The 19,711-nt window shown below is 48.1% G+C and overlaps 1 protein-coding gene across 2 annotated transcripts in view; it reads right to left on the bottom strand.

Moving 5' to 3' along the window:
* The window catches only part of SYN3 (synapsin III), a 497,817-nt gene that overhangs the window by 17,592 nt on the left and 460,514 nt on the right, over positions 1–19,711 (bottom strand). For both annotated transcript variants that reach the window (XM_021669371.2, XM_064367947.1), the window contains exons 8-12: positions 18,365–18,507; positions 14,829–14,903; positions 10,629–10,731; positions 6,164–6,298; positions 5,258–5,345 (exon numbers count right to left, since the gene is read on the bottom strand). In XM_021669371.2, the coding sequence (XP_021525046.1) occupies positions 5,258–5,345; positions 6,164–6,298; positions 10,629–10,731; positions 14,829–14,903; positions 18,365–18,507 (544 nt within the window). The remainder of the gene's footprint in view (positions 1–5,257; positions 5,346–6,163; positions 6,299–10,628; positions 10,732–14,828; positions 14,904–18,364; positions 18,508–19,711) is intronic.

A 19,711-nucleotide genomic window follows, 5' to 3' on the forward strand; every position in this document is an offset into this window, starting at 1 on the left:
AAATAATAACTTATATATAGAAAGTATTTGCCTAAGCACAGAAATAGGGCCAAAAATGAAGCTTATTAAAAGAAAATTTCACTTTTACCGACTCGAAATGAACAGCAAGTTCAAATAATAATGTGATCTTGTTAATTGGGGAACTCAATGAAAGCATTGTTTTTTAATTAGCCTTGTTATTTTTAATCTGAGTGTTAATTCACTGGGCTTTTTCTTTAATTACCTTAATTGGTTTTAAATTGATTGTTTTTCAACTCACTAAAAGTGTGTTTAGCCTCATTTCCCTTAAAATAATATCTCTTTATCAAGCATGTTTTACTCTGGGCCAGAGCGGAAATTAGAGTACAGTAGCTCTCTGTTTTAAAAGGGCTCTGTTCAAATGTGCTTTTAAAAAGTAGGTCCCAGGGCAGAGGAGAGAGGAGGGTGTGGGGCAGAGGCACAGCCAGGAGCCTGAAAGAGTGAGGAAAATGTAGTTTTGGAACACTTATTACTATAGAATTGTTGCTGGGCATGGGAGCACTGCATTACTTATAAGGATTGACGAATTGATGGGTGCAGCAAACCACCATTGCACATGTATACCTATGTAACAAACCTGCATGTTCTGCACATGTATCCCAGGACTTGAAGTATAATAACAAACCGTGAAAAGCAATATGTATCAGACACATGTTATTAATAGTAAGCAAGATGTCATAGTTATTAATAGTAAATTATTAGTAGTAAGAACTAACACCTTCTAAGCACTACCTCTGTGTCTGATACCTTGCTAATTGCTTCACCTGCATTTATCTCATGGACAAACACCCCATCCTTAAACATGGCAGCTGCTACTTCCTCCTTTACACAGAAGAAACTGAGGCCCAGAGAAGTAATGTGACTTGCCTAACACTGTAAAGGCAGTGAGACAGGGAACTGGATTCAAACACACTAGATCTGCTTGAGGGAGAATACTGATGTGCATTTACACAGGCATACTTTGTTTTATTTCAATTTGTAGATGGCCATGTTTTTTCAGAATTGGAGGGTTGTGGCAACCCTGCATTGACCAAGTTTGTCAATGCTGTTCTCCCAGCAGCGTGTGCTCACTTTGTGTCTCCGCATCACATTTGGCAACTGTCACAAATTTCACACTTTAAAATTTTTATTATATCTGTTATGGTGAACTGTAATCAGTGATCTTTGATACTACTGTTGTGTTAATAATTGTTTTGGGGTGCCATGAACCACACCCATATAAGAGAGTGAACTGGCCGGGCGTGGTGGCTCGCGCCTGTAATTTCAGCACTTTGGGAGGCCGAGGCAAGCAGATCATGAGGTCAGAAGATCCAGACCATCCTGGCTAACACAGTGAAACCTCGTCTCTACTAAAAACACAAAAAACTATCTGGGTGTGGTGGCACACGCCTGTAGTCCCAGCTACCTGGGAGGCTGAGGCAGGAGAATCACTTGAACCCAGGAGGCAGAGGTTGCGGAGAGCCGAGATCACGCCACTGCACTTCAGCCTAGGGGAGAGAGCAAGACTCCGTCTCAAAAAAAAAGAGACAGTGAACTTACTTGATAAATGTGTGTGTTCTGGCAGCTCCATTTACCAGCCATTTAGCCATTTCCCTGTCTCTCTTCCTCTCCTTGGGCCTCCCTTTCCCCTAGACACAATATTGAAATGGGATCAATTAATAACCCAACAATGGCCTCTAAATATTCAAGTGAAAGGAAGAGTCACATATCTCTTACTTGTAAAGAAAAAACTAGAAATGATTAAGATTAATGAGGAGGACATGTAGAAAGCCAAGACAAACTGTAAACTAGGCCTCTTGCACCAAAAAGTTAGCTAAGTTGTCAATGTGAAGGAAAAATTCTTGAAGGAAATTAAAAGTGCTACTCCAGTGAACACACAAATGATAAGAAATCAAAACAGCCTCATTGCTGATATGGAAAAAGTTTGAGTGGTCCGGATAGAAGATCAAACTAGACATAACTTTGCCTTAAGCCAAAGCCTAATCCAGAGCAAGGCACTAACTACTTTCAATTCTATGAAGGCTGAGGGGTGAGAAAGCCATGAAGAAAAGTTGGAAGCTAGCAGAAGTTGGTTCCTGAGGTTTAAGGAAAGCTGTCTCCATAACAAAAACTGCAAGGTGAAGCTGCAAGTGCTGATGAAGAAGCTGCAGCAAGTTATCAGGAAAATCTAGTTTAGATAGTTGACGAAGGTGACTGTGCTAAACAACAGATTTTCAGTATAGATGAAACGGTCTTCTCTTGGAAGAAGATACTAGTTAGGGCTTTCATAGCTAGAGAGGAGAAGTCAATGCCTGGTTTCAAAGCTTCAAAGGACAGGCTGACTCGCTTATTGGGGCGAGTGCAGCCGGTCACTTTAAGTTGAAACCAGTGCTCACTGACCATTCTGAAAATCCTAGGGCCCTTAAGAATGATGCTAAATCTGCTCTGCCTGTGTTTTGTAGATGGAACAACAAGGCCTGGATAACAGCATAGCATTTACGATATGGTTTACTTAATATTTTAAGCCCACTGTTGAGACCGACTGTTCAGAAAAAAAGGTTCTTTTCAAAATATTACTGCTCATTGACATCTATAATGCATCTGTCCATGCAATAATTCTGATGGAGATTTACAAGATAATTTTGTTTTCATGTCTTTTAATAGAACATCTATTCTGCAGTTCATGGATGAAGGAGTAATTTTGAATTTGAGGTGTTATTATTTTAAAAATACATTTCATAAAGCTATAGTTGCCATAGACAGTGATTCCTCTGATGGATCTCAGCAAAGGAAATTGAAAACCTTCTGTAAAGGATTTACCTTTCTAGATGCCATTAAGAATATTTAGGATTCATAGCAGGGAATCAAAATATCAACATAACAGGAGTTTGGAAGTTGATTCCCATCCTTATGGATGACTTTGAGGGGTTCAAGATTTCAGTGGAGGAAGTAAGTGAAGATGTGGTGGAAACAGCAAGAGAAAAGATGTTACTGAACTACTGCAGCCTCATGATAAAACTTGGATGGGGCCAGGCATGATGGCTCTTGCCTGTAATCCCAGCACTTTGGGAGGCCAAGGCTGGTGGATCACAAGGTAAGAGATCGAGACCATCTTGGCTAACACAGTGAAATCCCATCTCTACTAAAAATACAAAAAATTAGCTGGGCGTGGTGGTACGCACCTGTAGTCCCAACTACTCAGGAGGCTGAGGCAGGAGAATCGCTTGAACCTGGGAGGCGGAGGTTGCAGTGAGCTGAAATGGCACCACTGCACTCCAGCCTGGGTGAGAGAGCAAGACTCCATCTCAAAAAAAAAAAAAACAAAAAAACCCCAAAAAACTTGACTGGATGAGGAGCTGCTTCTTATGGATAAGCAAATAAAGTGATTTCTCGAGATGTAATCTATTCCTGGTGAAGATGCTATGAAGATTGTTGAAAAGACTACAAAGGATTTAGAATAGTACATAAATTTATCTGATAAGCAGCAGCAGGTTTGAGAAGATTGACTCCAAGTTTGGAAGAAGTTCTACTATGGGTAAAATGCTATCGAACTGCATCAAGTGCTGCAGAGAAATCTTTTGTGAAAGGATGAGTCAATTCATGTAGCTAACTTCACTGTTGCCTTATTTTAAAAAATTGCCTCAGCCACCCCTTGCGCTTCAACAACCAGTACCCTGGTCAGTAAGCAGCCATCAGCATTGAGAGGCAAGACCCAAAGGATTACTCTTCACTTGGGGCTCAGACGACTGTTAGCAATAAAACATTTTATAATTAAGGTATGCACTTTGTTTTTTCAGACATAATGCTATTGTACACTTAAGAGACTACAGTATAGTGTAATCATAGCTTTTATATGCACCAAAACATTTGTGTGACTCACTTTATTGTGATATTTACTTTATACTGGGTGGTCTTGAACTGAACCTGCAATATCTCTGAGGTATGTCTGTATTCAGTTGTGTACAATTATATAATTTTCCTTTTCTTAAAAATATCTTCTGTTTTCCAGAAAGAGAAACACACGCAAGAAAGATGAATGAGGCATTTTATCTAAGACATGTGCAAAAGGAAGCCATTTGGTGGCCAAGGTTGACTTTTTTTCAAGAAGTAATGAATCGGTTGCTTTTAATAATAGTGACCAGGAAGGCCACATGATAGTAATGACTTCTTTCTGATATGTTTTTAAGAAGATCCTTAAAAGATTGCAGTGAAACTGCCTGCTCTGGTTTCTTCATGCACAGGAGCTCTGAAGCTCCATGTTGGTGCTAGAGCAAGTGTGTCTAGGAGGTTTTGATTGCAAGAGAGGATACAGGGCAGATTTCTCTCAAGGCCTGCATGCAAGAATACTGGAGCAGCTGACATTCGTGGAGAAAGTTAGCCATTGCTATGATTGGTTTTCATCCTTTTATCAATAGTGTGTCCATTCTCTAATAAGTGGTGGCACTTGTATGGTGTAGTAATGCTGGAATATAGTTGAGGAGGAATTTCATGGCCAAGGTTTAGAAGATGTTCCATTTTTCTTTCTTTCTTACTCTAGCTGGTTGACTCACAAATCTATCATCAGGCACCACTCATTGCTATGAATAAGTACTTTCTAGAAGGTCTGAAAGGCCAGACTTGTAAGTCTACCATTTTCTGCCTCCCTGGGCAAAGCCTCAACTTTTACCTCTCTGTAAAAAGGAAATACTTGGGAGGCCAAGGTGGGTAGATTACCTGAGGTCAGGAGTTCGAGACCAGTTTGGCCACCATTGTGAAAACCTGTCTCTACTAATAATACAAAAATTAGGCAGGTGTGGTGCTGTGCATCTGTAATCCCAGCTATTCAGGAGGCTGAGGCAGGAGAATCGCCTGAACCTGGGAGGTGGAGGTTGCAGTGAGCCAAGATCACACCACTGCACTCCAGCATAGGTGACAGAGTAAGACACTGTCTCAAAAAAAAAAAAAAAAAGAAAGAAAGAAAGAAAATACTGATGTTTTCACTGTACGACGGCTGGGAAAATAAAAGTGAGGAAATAGGTGGGACATTCCCTGGCACAGTGCTTGTTGCATAGTAGGTACTTAATAAATTAACCTTCTATTTCCCTTCTCCTTTCTTGACTTTCTAAAGAGGTTGACCAACCCCATAGTCTCATTCATTCTGAGGATAAAGTATTCAGATGCAGTTTCCCAGAGCCCCTTGTGGGAATCACATGTGGATCTCTCAGTGCATTTCAGTACCCTCATGGCGTGCTTTCTCTCAGTGGCTCGTCCTGGGTCCTACCTTGCGGAGGTGGGCGTGGCTGGGGCTGTCCTAACTGAGGCCCCAGCTGGGCTTGCCCTGGAGATTTCACTGATTTAGTCTGTGGAGCCTAGAGTAGAAGAGAAAAGAAGCCTGTTGATATCACCACAGCCCTTTACTTCCTGGATGAGAAGGCAGCATTTATGAAGATCTTTTTAGTGTACAGTTCTGGAGTGGACAGTGTAGTGAAATTCTATATGTGTATACATCGGTGTAACCACTGCCCAGATCAAGACATAGGCCATTCCCTGTAGTGAAGCCTGCCCCATGAGCCTTCCCAGCCCCATCAGTATAATAGCTATGATTCTGATGTTTATTATCATAGATCACTTTCTGTGGGAAAATCTGCAGTGGGAGGTGGAGGTTTGGGTACTTGCTTTTACATAAAGCTGGGGAGCTGGCAAATTATTTGGAGAGCAGTCTGGTAGTCCCTGCTGGGAACTGTAGAGGGGAGGAGTGATGTGGGAGCTCATCGAGGTTGGGGAAATGGGAGACACAATGGTGTCCATTGACTGGTTCCCTGGGAGCACACAGAGGGCCTGTGTGTCCATACGGTCTCACACATGCACGCACACACATACTGCTCAGGCCCAGCACCGAGGGCATGGAAGGGACAGCAGTCAATCATCTCTGCCCACAGATGCCCAAAGGCCACCTGAGACAAGACTGTTCTCCCCAGGATGGGGAGCAAGGGAAGGGGCCCCAGAAAGCCTCCTAAATTCCACCACTGGAACAGGCTGTGGAAGCTCTCCCCCATGTCTGGCCTTCCCCATTCCTTCAAGTTCGTTTCTTCCTGGGAGTATCTCCTTTGGATCCAGGGGATCCCCTTTTCCAGACAGCCTGGCATTTCTCATGGCTACAGATCTCCTTTGATCCTGAGGGTCTTACCCAAGGTCTCAGGGGCGAGGGCGCTGTGCCTCCTGGCATCAGGAGTTGGCTCATTTTGGAGACAACAAGGTCGGCCATCAGCTGTTTGTCCTCTTCCACGTGCTCTCCAATCAGCGGCATCGAGCTGTCCATTACCTGTGGGGAAGAAGGGAGAGCTGAGGGATCCCCAAGCCAGGAGAGGCTGGTGGTTGGGCATCGCATCCCAGAAGTGAGGGTTCAGGGCTCAGTACAGAAGTGACCACCAGATGGCAATGTCCTCCATGCAAACCACCTCCAGCTGGGACTGGGCCGGCAGAGACACCAGTTCCCTTCTGTTCAGTCTAAACCACTTGCTGGATGCAGTTCAATTTGGCCCATGTTTGCTGGATGACAGCCGTGCGACCAGGGCCAGGGAGCCTCTGCCGACCTTTTCTGTACTCTTCTTCGGGGAGCCGCTCTCCGCCCCCTCCTTTCTCACCCTGGCCCCCTCCCAGGGTAGGGGCTGGCCGCCTCTCCTTTGACCCCAGGTCAAGGGTTTCTGTAGAGCAGAAACAGTAAAGATAGGGGCTAGATCATGACAAAAATATGACACAGGCTGGAGTTGACCCAGGATTCAGAGGGAAGAGGGAAGAGGAAAGGCACTGTTCTCCAGGGCCCTGGCAAAACACAGGCAGGAGGGAATGCATTCCACAGGGAGCTGGGCTGGTCTCAAAGGAAGTGAGGTGCTTCTATGGGGCGGGGTCTGAGGGATCCTATTTCCCCTTCTGCTCTTTTTACAGATAGAGCAACTGAGGCTCAGAGATGGGAGGGGACTTGCCCATGGTCACACAGGCCAATGCTCCACGTGATTCTCTGGACAGGGAAGCTATGGGAGGTCTTGAAGGGATGTCTGTCGGGCCTTGGTGGATCTGCAAAACAGCTGGCCTTACCACCCACCTTCTCTGCTCCACTGTAGGAGTGGTGACCTGCGTTCACCCACAGCACTCCCATCACCCCAATCAGACTCACTGTCTTGTCTCCTCTGTTCCCATGCTCTGGACTCATTAGGTTTTCTCTCTCCTCTGGACTCATTAGGTTTTCTCTCTCCTCCAGGTTCTTAATGTATTCCCTCTACCCAGTCTTTACCTGGCCAACTCCTTTTCATCCAGCAGGGAACGGTTAACTAGGTCTTCCTCCAGGAAGCCCTCTCTGATTGTGCAAGCTCTATGAGCCACCTCACATCTGTAGCCTGCCGGCCTCACTTGGTTTCACACTGGACAGCTTATCCACAGCACTGTCACCCCCTGCTTACTATATCTCCACAACCAGACTGTGAGTCCCCAAGGTCAGGGATGGGCCCTGTGTCCTGCTAAACAGGTGTGCCCTCAGTAGATATCTGTGTAGTGGAGCAATAAGAGGCCCTTGCAATAAGCCCTGCTCATAAGGATAAGGATACTAAGAAGCGCTGTATTTTATGGGGGACTTCCTATGTGCTATGCACTATTCTAAGCATCGGGTATGCAGGATCTCTAATAAACCTCAGAATAGCTCTTTGAGGCAGGTACTATTGTCCTCATTGTAATGATGAGGAAGCAGAGGGTCAAAGAAGTGGCAAGGTCAAGGACACAGCATCCAGAACCCATGTTCCTCCCACTGCATCAGGCTAATTCCCACTAACCATTGGAGCAGCACATCAGGGTAAGAACTGGGAAGAGGGAACCTGGGTTCCAGGCTTGGCTTCTGCGGTGGACTTGCTGTGTGGTCTTGAGTAAGTTTCTTTTCCTCTACAGGCCTTTTTTTTTTTCTCAACAGTGAACTGAAGGGTTTGGGCAGCTGCTAAGACCCTTCCAGCTGGGACTTGCAGGGATCTGTGAGTTTAAGCACTCACTTTGATTAGGAAACTGAAAGGCTAGCTTAAGAAAGCGGATACTACTTCTAGAAGAGTCCTGAGCTCTGTGCAGGTAGTACCTGGGACTGGGGACTCTGGGATCCCAGCGCCCCCAACAGGGACAGTCTTTCAGTCACCACTGGCTGAGCTCTGACTGTGGAATCTGCGCCGAAGGTACACAGGCTTCCTGCAGGCTGCCTATTCTCTCTCCCCCTGCCCTGCCCATCCCATTTTACTCCAGTCTGTTTCCTACATTCCCTGCAGTGGAAAACAGCCACAAGGAAGCTGAGGTTCATTTTGGAATCCCCAGGGTAGACACGGCCAAAGGAAGTGGCTGTGCTGGTCTCCCCAGGGAAACATTTTCCAGAGAGCCAAGTCATTCCCCGGACAGGTCAGAGAGGACAAGTTCAAGGGTCTTTCCCCATGAGTATTTCACTGTGAGGCTCTTCACAAAACATTTCACACACATTTTCTGTTCTCACCACAGAGGTGGCTGAAGAAACCAGTGTTTTGGGACCTCTTCTGCCTTTTTTTCCCCCTAAGTGGGGGAAAATACCTTTTATATTTCTGGTAACAAGCTTCCCACCTCCCCTGACCCCACTCCAAACTCAAAAGCAAAGGAAACAGCTCTGCAATGTTTCTGCGGGGAAAAAAAAATCTGAAAAGCTATCTTTCATTTTTCCTCTGAAACATTTTTGGGAGATGTTGTTTTCTTGTTTTTTGAAGTCCAAGCCCACTACTTTTACTATTTTTTTTTTTTTTTTTTAATGTGAAAGGTCTTTCATCCCCAACCCTCTGAATGGCTAAAGGCAGGAAGCCTGGGCCCATGAGCACAGATTTTTTTTTTTTTTTCCCTAAGAGTGAAAGCTGAGACTCGGAGAGGCAGGAGCTCAAAGGGGACAGAGAGAGTGCTGGTGCAAGGGAGGAGCTGACTTTTGGGGGTCAGGGGAGTCCAGGAGCTCCAGGAGACAGGCCCCTGCTCCTGTGTTTGCCATTGTACTGTGTTCATTGACTTGGGGGCTGGCTCCCAGAGCAGCGGCTCAGTGAATCAATGAATGAGTGCTTGTGTGCTAAATCTGGGTTCATGTCTGGTGGTCCCCATGAGGGGATGCAGAGGAAGGAGGGCCAGGTGGGGTCTTAGGAGCTGTTGTGCTGGTGGTTCTGGCCCCACCTCTGGTCTGAAGCTCCCATGGTATCCCCAGGAAAGTGGGGACTGGCTCCTCCAGGGAGCAACTGTACAGGTCAAGGAATCAGTTCCCAGCTCCTTCCATGGCTCCTCTGAGAAGGGGCTACTGGGGGAGTTTCAGGTGTGGCAGCTAGAGGGAAGGCCATTCCAGGCCTTGAGAAGAGAGCTGTTCTCCAGAGTGGGACTGGGTCTACTAATACAGATGCAGCTCTTCCTGCAGGAGCCTCCTGGCCTCTCTGGGGAGGAGACAGAGCTGTGTTCATCCTGGACTCCCTCCTCCTACCTCCAAGGCCTGGGCATGAACACCCTTCTGGCATGGCTGGGCTCCCACTCACTGAGTCACCTGGTCCTGCTCAGCCGTGGGCCCCTGGGGAGTGAGGCAGACATGAGGGATGAGAGGACAGGCTGGCTCCTGTGGTTACCCCAGCCATGTGCTTCCCATTAGCTGCCCACACCCCAGGGAGGGGACAGCCACAGGGCTCTCCCTCACGTGTCTTGGCCTTGCGTTAGCACCGCCCATGGGAGGAGAGGGCTGAGAGCGGAGCTGGGGCTGAGAGTGTGGACATGGGAAGTTATAGAGGAGGGAGAGGCCAGAGGGGCCTTTTCAGGGGAAAGCAGTGGAGGTGGAGAGCCATGGGTTGTGGGGTGGGGGGCAGGGAAGAGGGGCTGGGGAGGGGACGGGAGGGTTGTGGGATCCTGAGAGACACTGGGGGGACATGGAGGAGAGGTAGGGGGGTGGGATTCGGGGAAGCATGGAGAGGAAGCGGCAGGGATGGGAGGCTGGAGTATTGGGAGGGTCTTGAGATTCCAGGACCCACAGCCCCTCTGTGAGCCCCTCTCTTACCATTCTGTTTCCCTACATCTTTCCCTCTATTCACGCCCCTGCACCACTCCATCCTTCTTCCAAACCCTCAATGCTCGGCCACTGTTTCTCACCCTCTTCCCTGCCAGCCTACACACCCCGTGTCTATTATGTCCATGCTGCATCCCCAGAGCCACACCCATGCCTAGCCCATGGAAGCCCCCTAAAGCCATGTTTGTTGAATGAACAAATGATAGACTCTTTGTATGGCGACCAAGGATGGGTGCCCATTTTACATGCTTGGACACTGAGGAAATGGAAGGGGCCTCATGGGACAGATCTTGCTGATACTTGGCCAGATACTCTTTCCCTTCCCTTAGGCCTGGGGGTTGGGGAAGTTGTTAAACCTCATGCCCAGAGGTCTCCAAGCTGTTTTGAGTCATGGCATGAAGGCTTTCAATGCCTCTAAGGGTGGGAAGGAGCCTCCAGAAGCAGCTCACTGAGACCTGGGCTGCATGTGCCCTGGAGCCAGGACACAGCTGATGGTGCCAAAGACCATGCAGGGATTCCCTCCTGCTGGTACGCCTGCCAGGCTGGACCAGCCAGGAGGACTGCCTGCTTCATCCCTCACCTCTATGATGTAATCTCTGCCATCCTTGCTGTGGACGGCCTTGACAGCACAGATGTCCAGGCCGCCAAACATCTCCGAGCAGCTGTCCACCCACAGCCTGTACCTGCAGGGACAGATGGACAGACAGTGAAGTGGCCTGGGAAAGTGGGGAAGCGGGGTAGAGGGAGAGAAGTGGATTCACATAGAAAAACAGGCAGGGAGAGACAGTGACGCACACATCCAGACAGAGAAGGAGAGAGGCAGAGAAGCAGCAAGAGAGACAGAAAGATGGAGAGAGAATTGGAGTCCAAGACTCAGAGACAGAGAGGGAGGGAGAGAGGCAGGGACACAGACGGCAGTGAGAGAGAGACCCAGAGAAAGAACAAGAGAGAGCCAAGAAGGAGGGGAGAGAGGCAGGGTGAGGGAGAGAAGGAACCGGAGTTGGGAGAGATCTTCCCCAACCCCAGGACTTGCTGGCTCTACAGTAATAGGGAGCTTGCCCTGCCCCCATCCAGAGCCATCCCAGACACCCAGACACTCGTGGCCCTTTTCCCTTGGGAAAGCTGCTCTAAGGGCTCCAGAAATCCCTCCCAGGCTGCCCTTCCAGTACCAGCCCTGGCTGGACCAGAGGCTGTGGGGAACAAAGGGTGCATTTTCCCCTGGCCTGGGGCGGGTAGGCTGGGGAGCCTGGCAGGCTGCTTCTCCCTGGCCCTCTAGACCCACTGCTTTTGTTCCCTTTCCAGCCACTTGATGTCTGCAGGGCCAGTTTGCTTTGCTGGGGACAGATCTCAGCACTGGACTTTGACCCTGCAACAAGGGAGTGGTTGTATCTGAAGAAACCATCCCAGCTTGCACTTAGCTTCCCTTGTGGGCTGGATTTGGGAGTCACAGCGGACTCTGTGTCAATGTTCTTGCTTCTCTACCCACTCTCCAGGGTCACACAGGGCATGCCTACTCTCACATTGCTTTGTGTTTCTGAGCCATAAGTGCTGGGATGAGGAGGAATTGTGGCCAGAATGCTCTTAGAATGGATTCTCCTCTTATCCACCAAGGTCCACTGAGGCCCAGCTAACACAGAAAGGCAGTAAGAACACCAGGATTACCTCGATCTCCTTGGCTCCCAGTCCAGTTTTCTCATTCAGCTGTAGCAAGGAGCATGTGAGATCATCAAAGTAAAAGGAAGGATGGAAACTCACACCTATGCAGCTCCTGCTATGTTCCAGGCATTCTGGGCCCGGAGACTGACTCCTCATTCCCTCAAATCCCAGCACAACTTTATGAGGAAGGTTTTAACCCATCTTACTGATGAAGGAGCAGGATCAGAGAAATGAGTAAGTGACTGTAAAGCTTCCAAACCCAGATCCTGTCTGATTCCAGATTCCCAGCAAGCCACCCTTCCTCTCATTCTGCAGGTGCCCCAGCACATCCATTCTCACTCAGCATGGGAGGCCAGGGACCTACATTCTTGCTATTCATTCCTTAATAATTTTGGAGAAGCCTCTCCCTCTTATCATAAAATGGGAAAGCCTAGATCTTATTCTGATTGTACATCAGAATCACCAGGAGAGTTAAACGCACAAATAAATAGGCAGATTTGGGGTTCCACCCTGTGTTAGAGTAATTTCTATAATTCCTTAAAGCGTTCCATGTGATTCTGATATATGGCCACGTTTGGGGACAACCTTGGGTCCTCAGAGCTTGTAGAGTCCTCTGGAATCTCTGATCAGAGTCCTCGTTTTTGGCACCAGTGGCTTACTTGTGGGTGCCACATACTTAGGGTGAGCTGTGCCTTGAGACACACTCATAAATCAGGTTTCTTCTCAATGGAATGTGGAAGTCTGAGCTGAGGTCCAGAGGCAACTGTTTCCAGAGGATGTTTTCAAGTGACAAACCTCGGGGTCCCCTGCTGGCTGCAGCCCATGAGGCACAGGCACCTCAAGGTCTAAGAAGGGGCTGCAGGCGTATGGCAGTGTGAGAGAGCTTGGAGAATGGGGGGCCTCTGCTCCCCTCCTGCCAAGTGGGATTAGCACCAACCAAGCGACATCATTGGTTTTGCCCAGGAGTCAGGCCACCTAGCAAGCAGGCAAGACCAGGTGGAGGGTGAAGTCAGGGCCTATGTATGAGTCCCTGTATGGATTTTGCCCCTGTAGGGGTAGAACTGGGGATTTCTCCACCCCAGACCCTGGAGTACTTCCTGTGACTGCAAAAGGGAAAGTGGATTCCAGGCCTGAGCAGGCCCATTCCCATGGGAGGTTCCTCCAGGGATGGCCCATGCAGCAGAGGACTGAGCAGAGCCAGGGATATGTGGCCTGCTGGGGACCTCTGTGAGTGGCTCAGGAGGCAATGGGGAAGGCAGGACTCACAATGGGGAAGGACTATAGAGGAGACAGCCATGACTATCCCGTGAACACCTGTTGGGGGAAGGAGGTGACAGACCACAGTCCACATGATTCAGTTGTGCCAGGTCATGAGCACAGCTGCCAGGAGACTCATTAGCACAGGTGGGTTCCCAGGTTGAAGGTGGCAGCTGCCCGCTGGGGTGGATGGGAAGGGCAGGTGTGCCTCCCTGCCAGGGGCCGGTTCTGGATTAGGTACTGCACATCCCTCTCTCATTCAGTCCTCACACCTGCACTCTGACTTGGGTATTACTGCTTTCATTTTGCAGTTGAAGAAGTTCAGAATGTTAATGAGCATGCCCAAGGTCACACTCTGTCTTGGTTGCTGTAGGGGGTGGTCCTGCTCCAATCTCCAGAGGTGCAGACCTGACATAGGCCTCCCATCACAGCACTGCAATGTCTTGGGCCATAGTGATTGGCTCAGGGATGGTCACATGACCTAAGCCAGGCCAATCAGTATATATGGCTCAATTTCAGGCTTTGGTTGAAATGGTTGGGAAAGAGAAGCTTTCTTTCTTTTTAACCGGACACTGTAACGATAGAAGCCTGGAGCTACTATGCGCCACCACATGAAAGAGCCTGCCTGGATGAAGCCAACATGGAAAGAAGCTGAACTAGCGTGGGCAAAGGAGGCATCCTAAAGCCTTACTGACACTGTACATCAGGAGTTGTCAGTGACATGAGCCAGTAAATCCCCCTTTTTGTGCAAACCAGTCTGATTTGTGTCGTGGCACTTGCAACCGCTACAGAGTTCTTAGAGGGAAGGATTGGATTTTTTTCATCCTTTAGTGCTCAGCACAACATGGCATGCAGTAGGTACTCAATAAATGTTTACTGAACAGAGCTTTTTGAGCTCACAGCCCATCCTCTGTCCACTGCTATTGCACACTTGCTGGAAGAGGTCACAGGGCATGCAGGCAAGAAGGTATGTATGTGGCAGGCCCTGAGACCAGCTGACTTGGCCTTTTTTTTTTTGAGACGGAATTTTGCTCTTTTTGCACAGGCTGTAGTGCAATGGTGCGATCTCAACTCACTGCAACCTCTGTCTCCTGGGTTCAAGCAATTCTTCTGCCTCAGCCTCCCAAGTAGCTGGGATTACAGGTGCATACCACCATGCTCAGCTAATTTTGTATTTTAGTAGTGACAGGGTTTCACCATGTTGGCCAGGCTGGTCTTGAACTCCTGACCTCATGTGATCCACCCAGCTCAGCCTCTCAAAATGCTGGGATTATGGGCGTGAGCCACTGTGCCTGGCTGGCCCTTCCTTAGGGGGACTGGCACACAGCGTCTAAAGGGAGAAAGACCCCCAAAAAACCTTCAGTCAGAGAGTATCCCTAAAACATGCATGACTCATGGGGCGTCAAACTCTCCCTATTCGTATTGAGATGGAAGTAAGCCTGGGAGAGGAGTGGACTCTCCAATATCCCCGGTCCCCTAATAATGTTTCCTTGCAGCTGTCAGAGCACAGCAGGGACTGGCCAGGGCTTCCTGACCTCTTCCTATAGCAGCTGGTCAGGGCTGGAAAGACCCTGGACTTGGAGTCATGACAGCGGGGTTCTACTCTCAGCTCTGTCATTAATTAGCCTAGACAAATCACTTCCCCTCTCTGAACTTTCTTCTCCCATCTGTGAGGTGGGGTTATTTGAATACCTGCCCTGTAGGTTGTTGTGGGCAGTGAAGATGATCATGTCTAGAAAAGTGCTCTGTCGATGGTGAGGCACTGGACAGAGGGCAGAGTGGCCATCTTTTCAGGGATCCTTGTTGCATTCCCCCTTCAACTCCTACCATGGCCAGTGCCTCTCCCTACACCTCCTTTGTCTCTTACCTCTCCGTCATGGCTACCTGCTCCAGCATGGCAGAGCCTGTGTTGGCCTTCCAGTTCCCAGAGATGGAGGTTCTCCTGTACCAGAACAAATAACACATTGAGGAAGTTAGGGACCCTTGTCACTGATCTGGTTTCCTTCTTTGCTTTGACTGTTAGGAAGCTCTCATTCAAATATCTGGCTCACATAATGGCATGTATTCTTAGGTACACACGTTGTCTTCAACTATATTTTCCTATGTTTATTTCCCTTCATGCTGTTTGTCTTTTTTATTTGTTGGACCTTATATATTGTTTTCTAAGTGATTTTTGAAATTGAAATATTAAATTTTAAAATGCCTACATCATCAGATGAAATCCCCCAAACTTTGGCCTTCTGTTTTTGAGGAGAATGAGGGCAGTGTGTATAGCCTCTGTTGATTCTGGAATGTTTTGAGAGCCCCAAAATGTTAGAAAAGTGATCCTAAGAGAGAAGTGACTACTTTTCTATGGTGAAGATGAGGAAGGCCTTCTGGTCTCTGACTGTCTTGCCACCCTTCTCTGTTCCCTTGCCTTTTCTGCTCCAGTAACAACCGACCTCCCTTCTGGTGCTGTGCTGCCCACGGCTCTTTCCCAGTGTCATGGCCTCTGCATGTCTTCTTGCCTTTGCCCCATATAGTCTTTGTCTCCATCTTTGCCTCCCTAAGTCTTATCATCCTTCACGTTTCATCTGACATATGACTTCCTGACAGGCCGCCTTCCTCAGCAAAAATAGACTGCTCACTACTCCACCCTACACTAATGCTCATCTCCCTTCTGATGACGGCTTTAGTGTCCTCTCTTCTTTGATGGTGGGGAACCCTGAGGGTAGGGGACATGGTTAACTGCATCCCCTGTATTCCCAGTGGGACCTGGCAGGTAGTAGATGCCCAGTGGGTACCTACTGGGTGAGGAACTGTGTACATTGAGGGAGAATCCAGACAAGTTATCTCTCACTAATGGTGCACATGGCCTTGGCAAAGATTGAACGAGTTTAAGCACAGTGGTGGTGGTAAAGGTGTTTGTCTTATGGTCAAGAGAAAGTATGTGGTTGAGATCAAAGGGTGAACTGGGGAGAGGAATTGACACAAAAATATATCATTTGTAAAACAGAAAACCAAATGTAAAGATGCTGAGAATAGATGACCACCAGGAGCCATGAGGCACTGTACTGTAGTTGGAAAAGTTGTTTCCCATAGGGCTACAGGTGCACAGTTCTGAGGCTGGGCACATACACTGAGATGGAACAAAAAAGTAGATAGATGGTGGATGGGAAGACAGATTTTTCTCTGTTGGAATGGGAAGTTATAGATTAGCAATCAGGAAAGGCTAAAATGAACCAAGTGGTACCAGGGTACTGGATGAGAGTCAGGGACATCAATATGACTCTGTTTAGCTTCATAGAGATGGGGATGGGGATATATAGAAATAATTATGGATATATGTGCATACATGGGTAAGGATACACACATGTATTTCCTTACTGTGTCTGCTAGGACCTAGAAAGAATGACAGCCCAGTAGCAAGAAGCACAAAGGCCTGAGTGCAGGGCAGGGAGTGGGCCCGAGAGGAGGCTGAATGGCTGGGGACATTCTACGTTGAAGTCTGACGCAAACCCCCTCATTTGGAGGTGGGCCAGCCCAAGGTCCAGGAAAGTCTGTAAGTAATGACAAAGTAGAGCTGTCAGGCCAGAAAGGCTCAGCAGAAAAAAATGCAGCAATGAGGTAATCCTCAAGAAAAGAAACTAGGACAAGGTGTCGTCAATGTCAAGTGGAAGCTCTAACAATGAAGACAGGAGGGAAATGATACCATGACTGACGGCAGGGGCCTCAGGAATGCACTGGAATGGGCCATAACTCAGAGGGGGCAGGGAGAAGGTGACGTTATCACCCCAAGGCCATCTGAGAGCAGTGGCAGGTCTGGCCTGTCTCATAGGAGGAAGAGGGTGATTGATAGAGTAAGGCAGAGTTACTCCTTGAGAACGAGCTCCATCCCTTTCCTGGAAATACTTCCTTCTAGGCCAAATGCCTGCATCTCCTCCAGTTTCTCAAGCAATGACAGGGTGTGGTAGTTGCAACAGAGACTGTATGGCCCATCAAGCCTAAAATGACCACCTGGCCCTCTACAGAAAAAAGTATGTTGACCCTTGGTCTAGGCAATCTAGGTAGTGCAAAAGCAACCATGGCAATCCATAAATAGGTATGCATGGCTGTGATCAACAGAACTGTATTTAGAGACAGGTGGCAGCTGGATTTGGCCTGTGATTGTGGTTTACCAACCCTAGCATAAAGCACAAGCTACTTCACACAGAAGTCCAGGGATGGAGGGACTTTCCATCTGTCCAGGGCTAATCCTTGCAGTCCTCAGATATGGAGCCCTGCACACAGTCAGTGCCCAATAAATGCTTGGCAACCAGACAATGATTAGCCCTCTGTGGTCTCATTTCAAGTAGAACTAACGATAACATTCCAGAGTGAAAGACAGAGAGGGCTTGGAGCAAAGAACTCTCCCAAGAACAAGACAGTCTACCTATTCCAGAAAGCCCCACTCATCCCTATAACCACAGCCCCATGTAATCCATCCTTTGCTGAACCATCTCTAGGGTGAATGCAGGCTGCTTTTTTTCTGCCTGGCATTCTTTCCTTTTCCTTTAGATTCAGCACCTCTATTTCCACTGGGCAATGGCCCTGCCCACATTGCATGCCTTCATGGTGGGACTCTCCATACTGGTTTTCTGCTTTTCTCTAATCAATAAAATGTGATCAAAGTCGAACTAATCAGTACTTTTTCCATGGAATCGCAATCTTGAGTAAAGCCCTGAAAATGACTAGGGCAGATTCATTTACCAGTGGGGATGCACAAAAATCATTTATTATTTCTGGCTGCCCAAATTCCTGGGGCTGCTCTGTGTCCTAATATTTCTGAAATTGGTAATTTAGGTGGGAGATGTTTTATTTGCTTTTTTGAAGCTTCTGATAACCCATGGTTTTCTAATAAATTCTCTTAAAAAAAACCCATTAAATTAATGAGATGTGGTTTCTGTTGCTTGCAGGCAGAGAAACCTGGCATAACCTCATAATTGGTCTTATTGGCTTCAGAGAAACCCCTTTGCAATTCACAGATTCATGGTCACCTTTTTATCAACACAGATCAGATCCTTTGCTCAGAAGGGAAGAGAAAAAAAAATCCAAAACCTTCAGCAAGGTATTCAAAGCCTTCCTTGATTTGTCCCTAAATGTCTCTTTCAAAGACATATATCCTGTGTGTACTTGCAGTTCCCTAGACATGGCAAGTGCCTTTCTTGCTCTGGAGGAAACTGCCCTTGTTTGGATAGACAGATACCCGCCCAGGGATAATCAGTGACTGAACATCAGCCCCTTAGCTGCACTGACCAGAGAAGAAGGGCAGTAAGGATACAGGAAGGAGGATAATGATGCTCCCGTGGAGCAGACAGTGGCTGGACATGCACTTCTGGTCTCCCTTCCTCCCACGCTCCCCCAGCCCCTTCCCCAGAGACTCACATGTACGCCTTGTAGTTGGATCCAATTTTCTGGACGCGGATGTCATACTTGGAGTCGATGAAGGCCTCGGTGGTGGCATAGGTTTTGGCCATGGCAACCACGCTGGTGATGTCCTGGAAGTCTAGCTGGTTTTCCACTTTGATCTGTATGGGAGGATGAGGGGGATGAGTGCCACCCACCCTGCGTTCACTGAGCCCACCCTGTGCCAGGAACGAGTGCTCATCTCACACAAATTTCTTTTAGAAGGTCACCTCCCGGCAGGGCAGAAAGACACAGGAAGCAAATCATTCCACCACACATCTCTTGCAAGCTACAGAGAGGAAGGGAGCAATTCCGCTCAGGTGTTCAAGAAAGCTTCATAGAGGAGGTGAGCTCTGAACTGGATTTGGAAGGATGAACACGTTTCAGATGGATGAGGTAGTGGGGCCATCCTCCAGAGATGCGTGAGGAACCCACAGTAGGGGAAAGGGCAGGTGGCGCAGACCCACTGATAAGGGACACTGCACGGGCCATTGCGGGGCAGACTGTGGAGGGCCACAGTCTCTGGGAAGGAGCTAGGATTTTAGCCTGAATTTTCTGGAAGCCACTGAAACAGGGAGTGGAGTTTAAACAAGGAAATGGCTTAGTTTGTGTTTAAGCAAAAATCACTGAAGCAGTCGTGTAGAGCATTGAATGGAGGGGTGTGATATGAGACAAAGAGAGACCAGTTAGGAAGAAGGGAGTGTTCATGTGTGTGTGGTATGTATGTGTAAGGTGCGTACATGCATAGAGTTTGTGTTGCGGAGTTTGTGGGAGATGTCTGTGTGTGGTGTGTTCACATGTGTTTGATGTATGGTATATGTGGTATGTTCTTTGTGTGTTCATATGGTGTGTGTGTGTGTAGTGTGTGATATATGTGTGTGGTGTGTTTGTTGTATGTGCTGTGGCTGTGTGTTGTACATGTGATGTGTGATATGTGGTGCTTCTTTGTGTATGTGTGTGTGCATGCAGGCATGCACTGGAGAGTCTAGCTTCTCTAGGCCAGAGGCTGGGGGAGAAATTCACACTGTTTACTCGGCTGAGCCAGGAATACAGAGAGGTGTCCTGGGCTTGGGGAGAGGTCCCAGGAGAGCTTCCAAGGCCAAGCACAGAGGAAAAGGCCAAGGTTCCATGATAGTGATCTTAAGACAGAACAGAGGCTGACTCCCAGCAGCTACGGACAGCTGGGCCAGCTGCTCCCTCCCACTGGCCATGGGAGCCCTGCTTGTTCAGAAGTGGCTGGCTTCCCCTTTCCCTGTCACCCTCACACCGACAGCAGAGGAGTTCTGATGCTGAGTCAGGGACGGACAGAGCCCTGTGGAGTGGCTG

The sequence above is a fragment of the Aotus nancymaae genome, unplaced genomic scaffold (assembly GCF_030222135.1).
Source record: "Aotus nancymaae isolate 86718 unplaced genomic scaffold, 86718_ANA_hifiasm-v0.15.2.pri h1tg000076l, whole genome shotgun sequence".
Lineage (NCBI taxonomy): Eukaryota > Metazoa > Chordata > Mammalia > Primates > Aotidae > Aotus > Aotus nancymaae.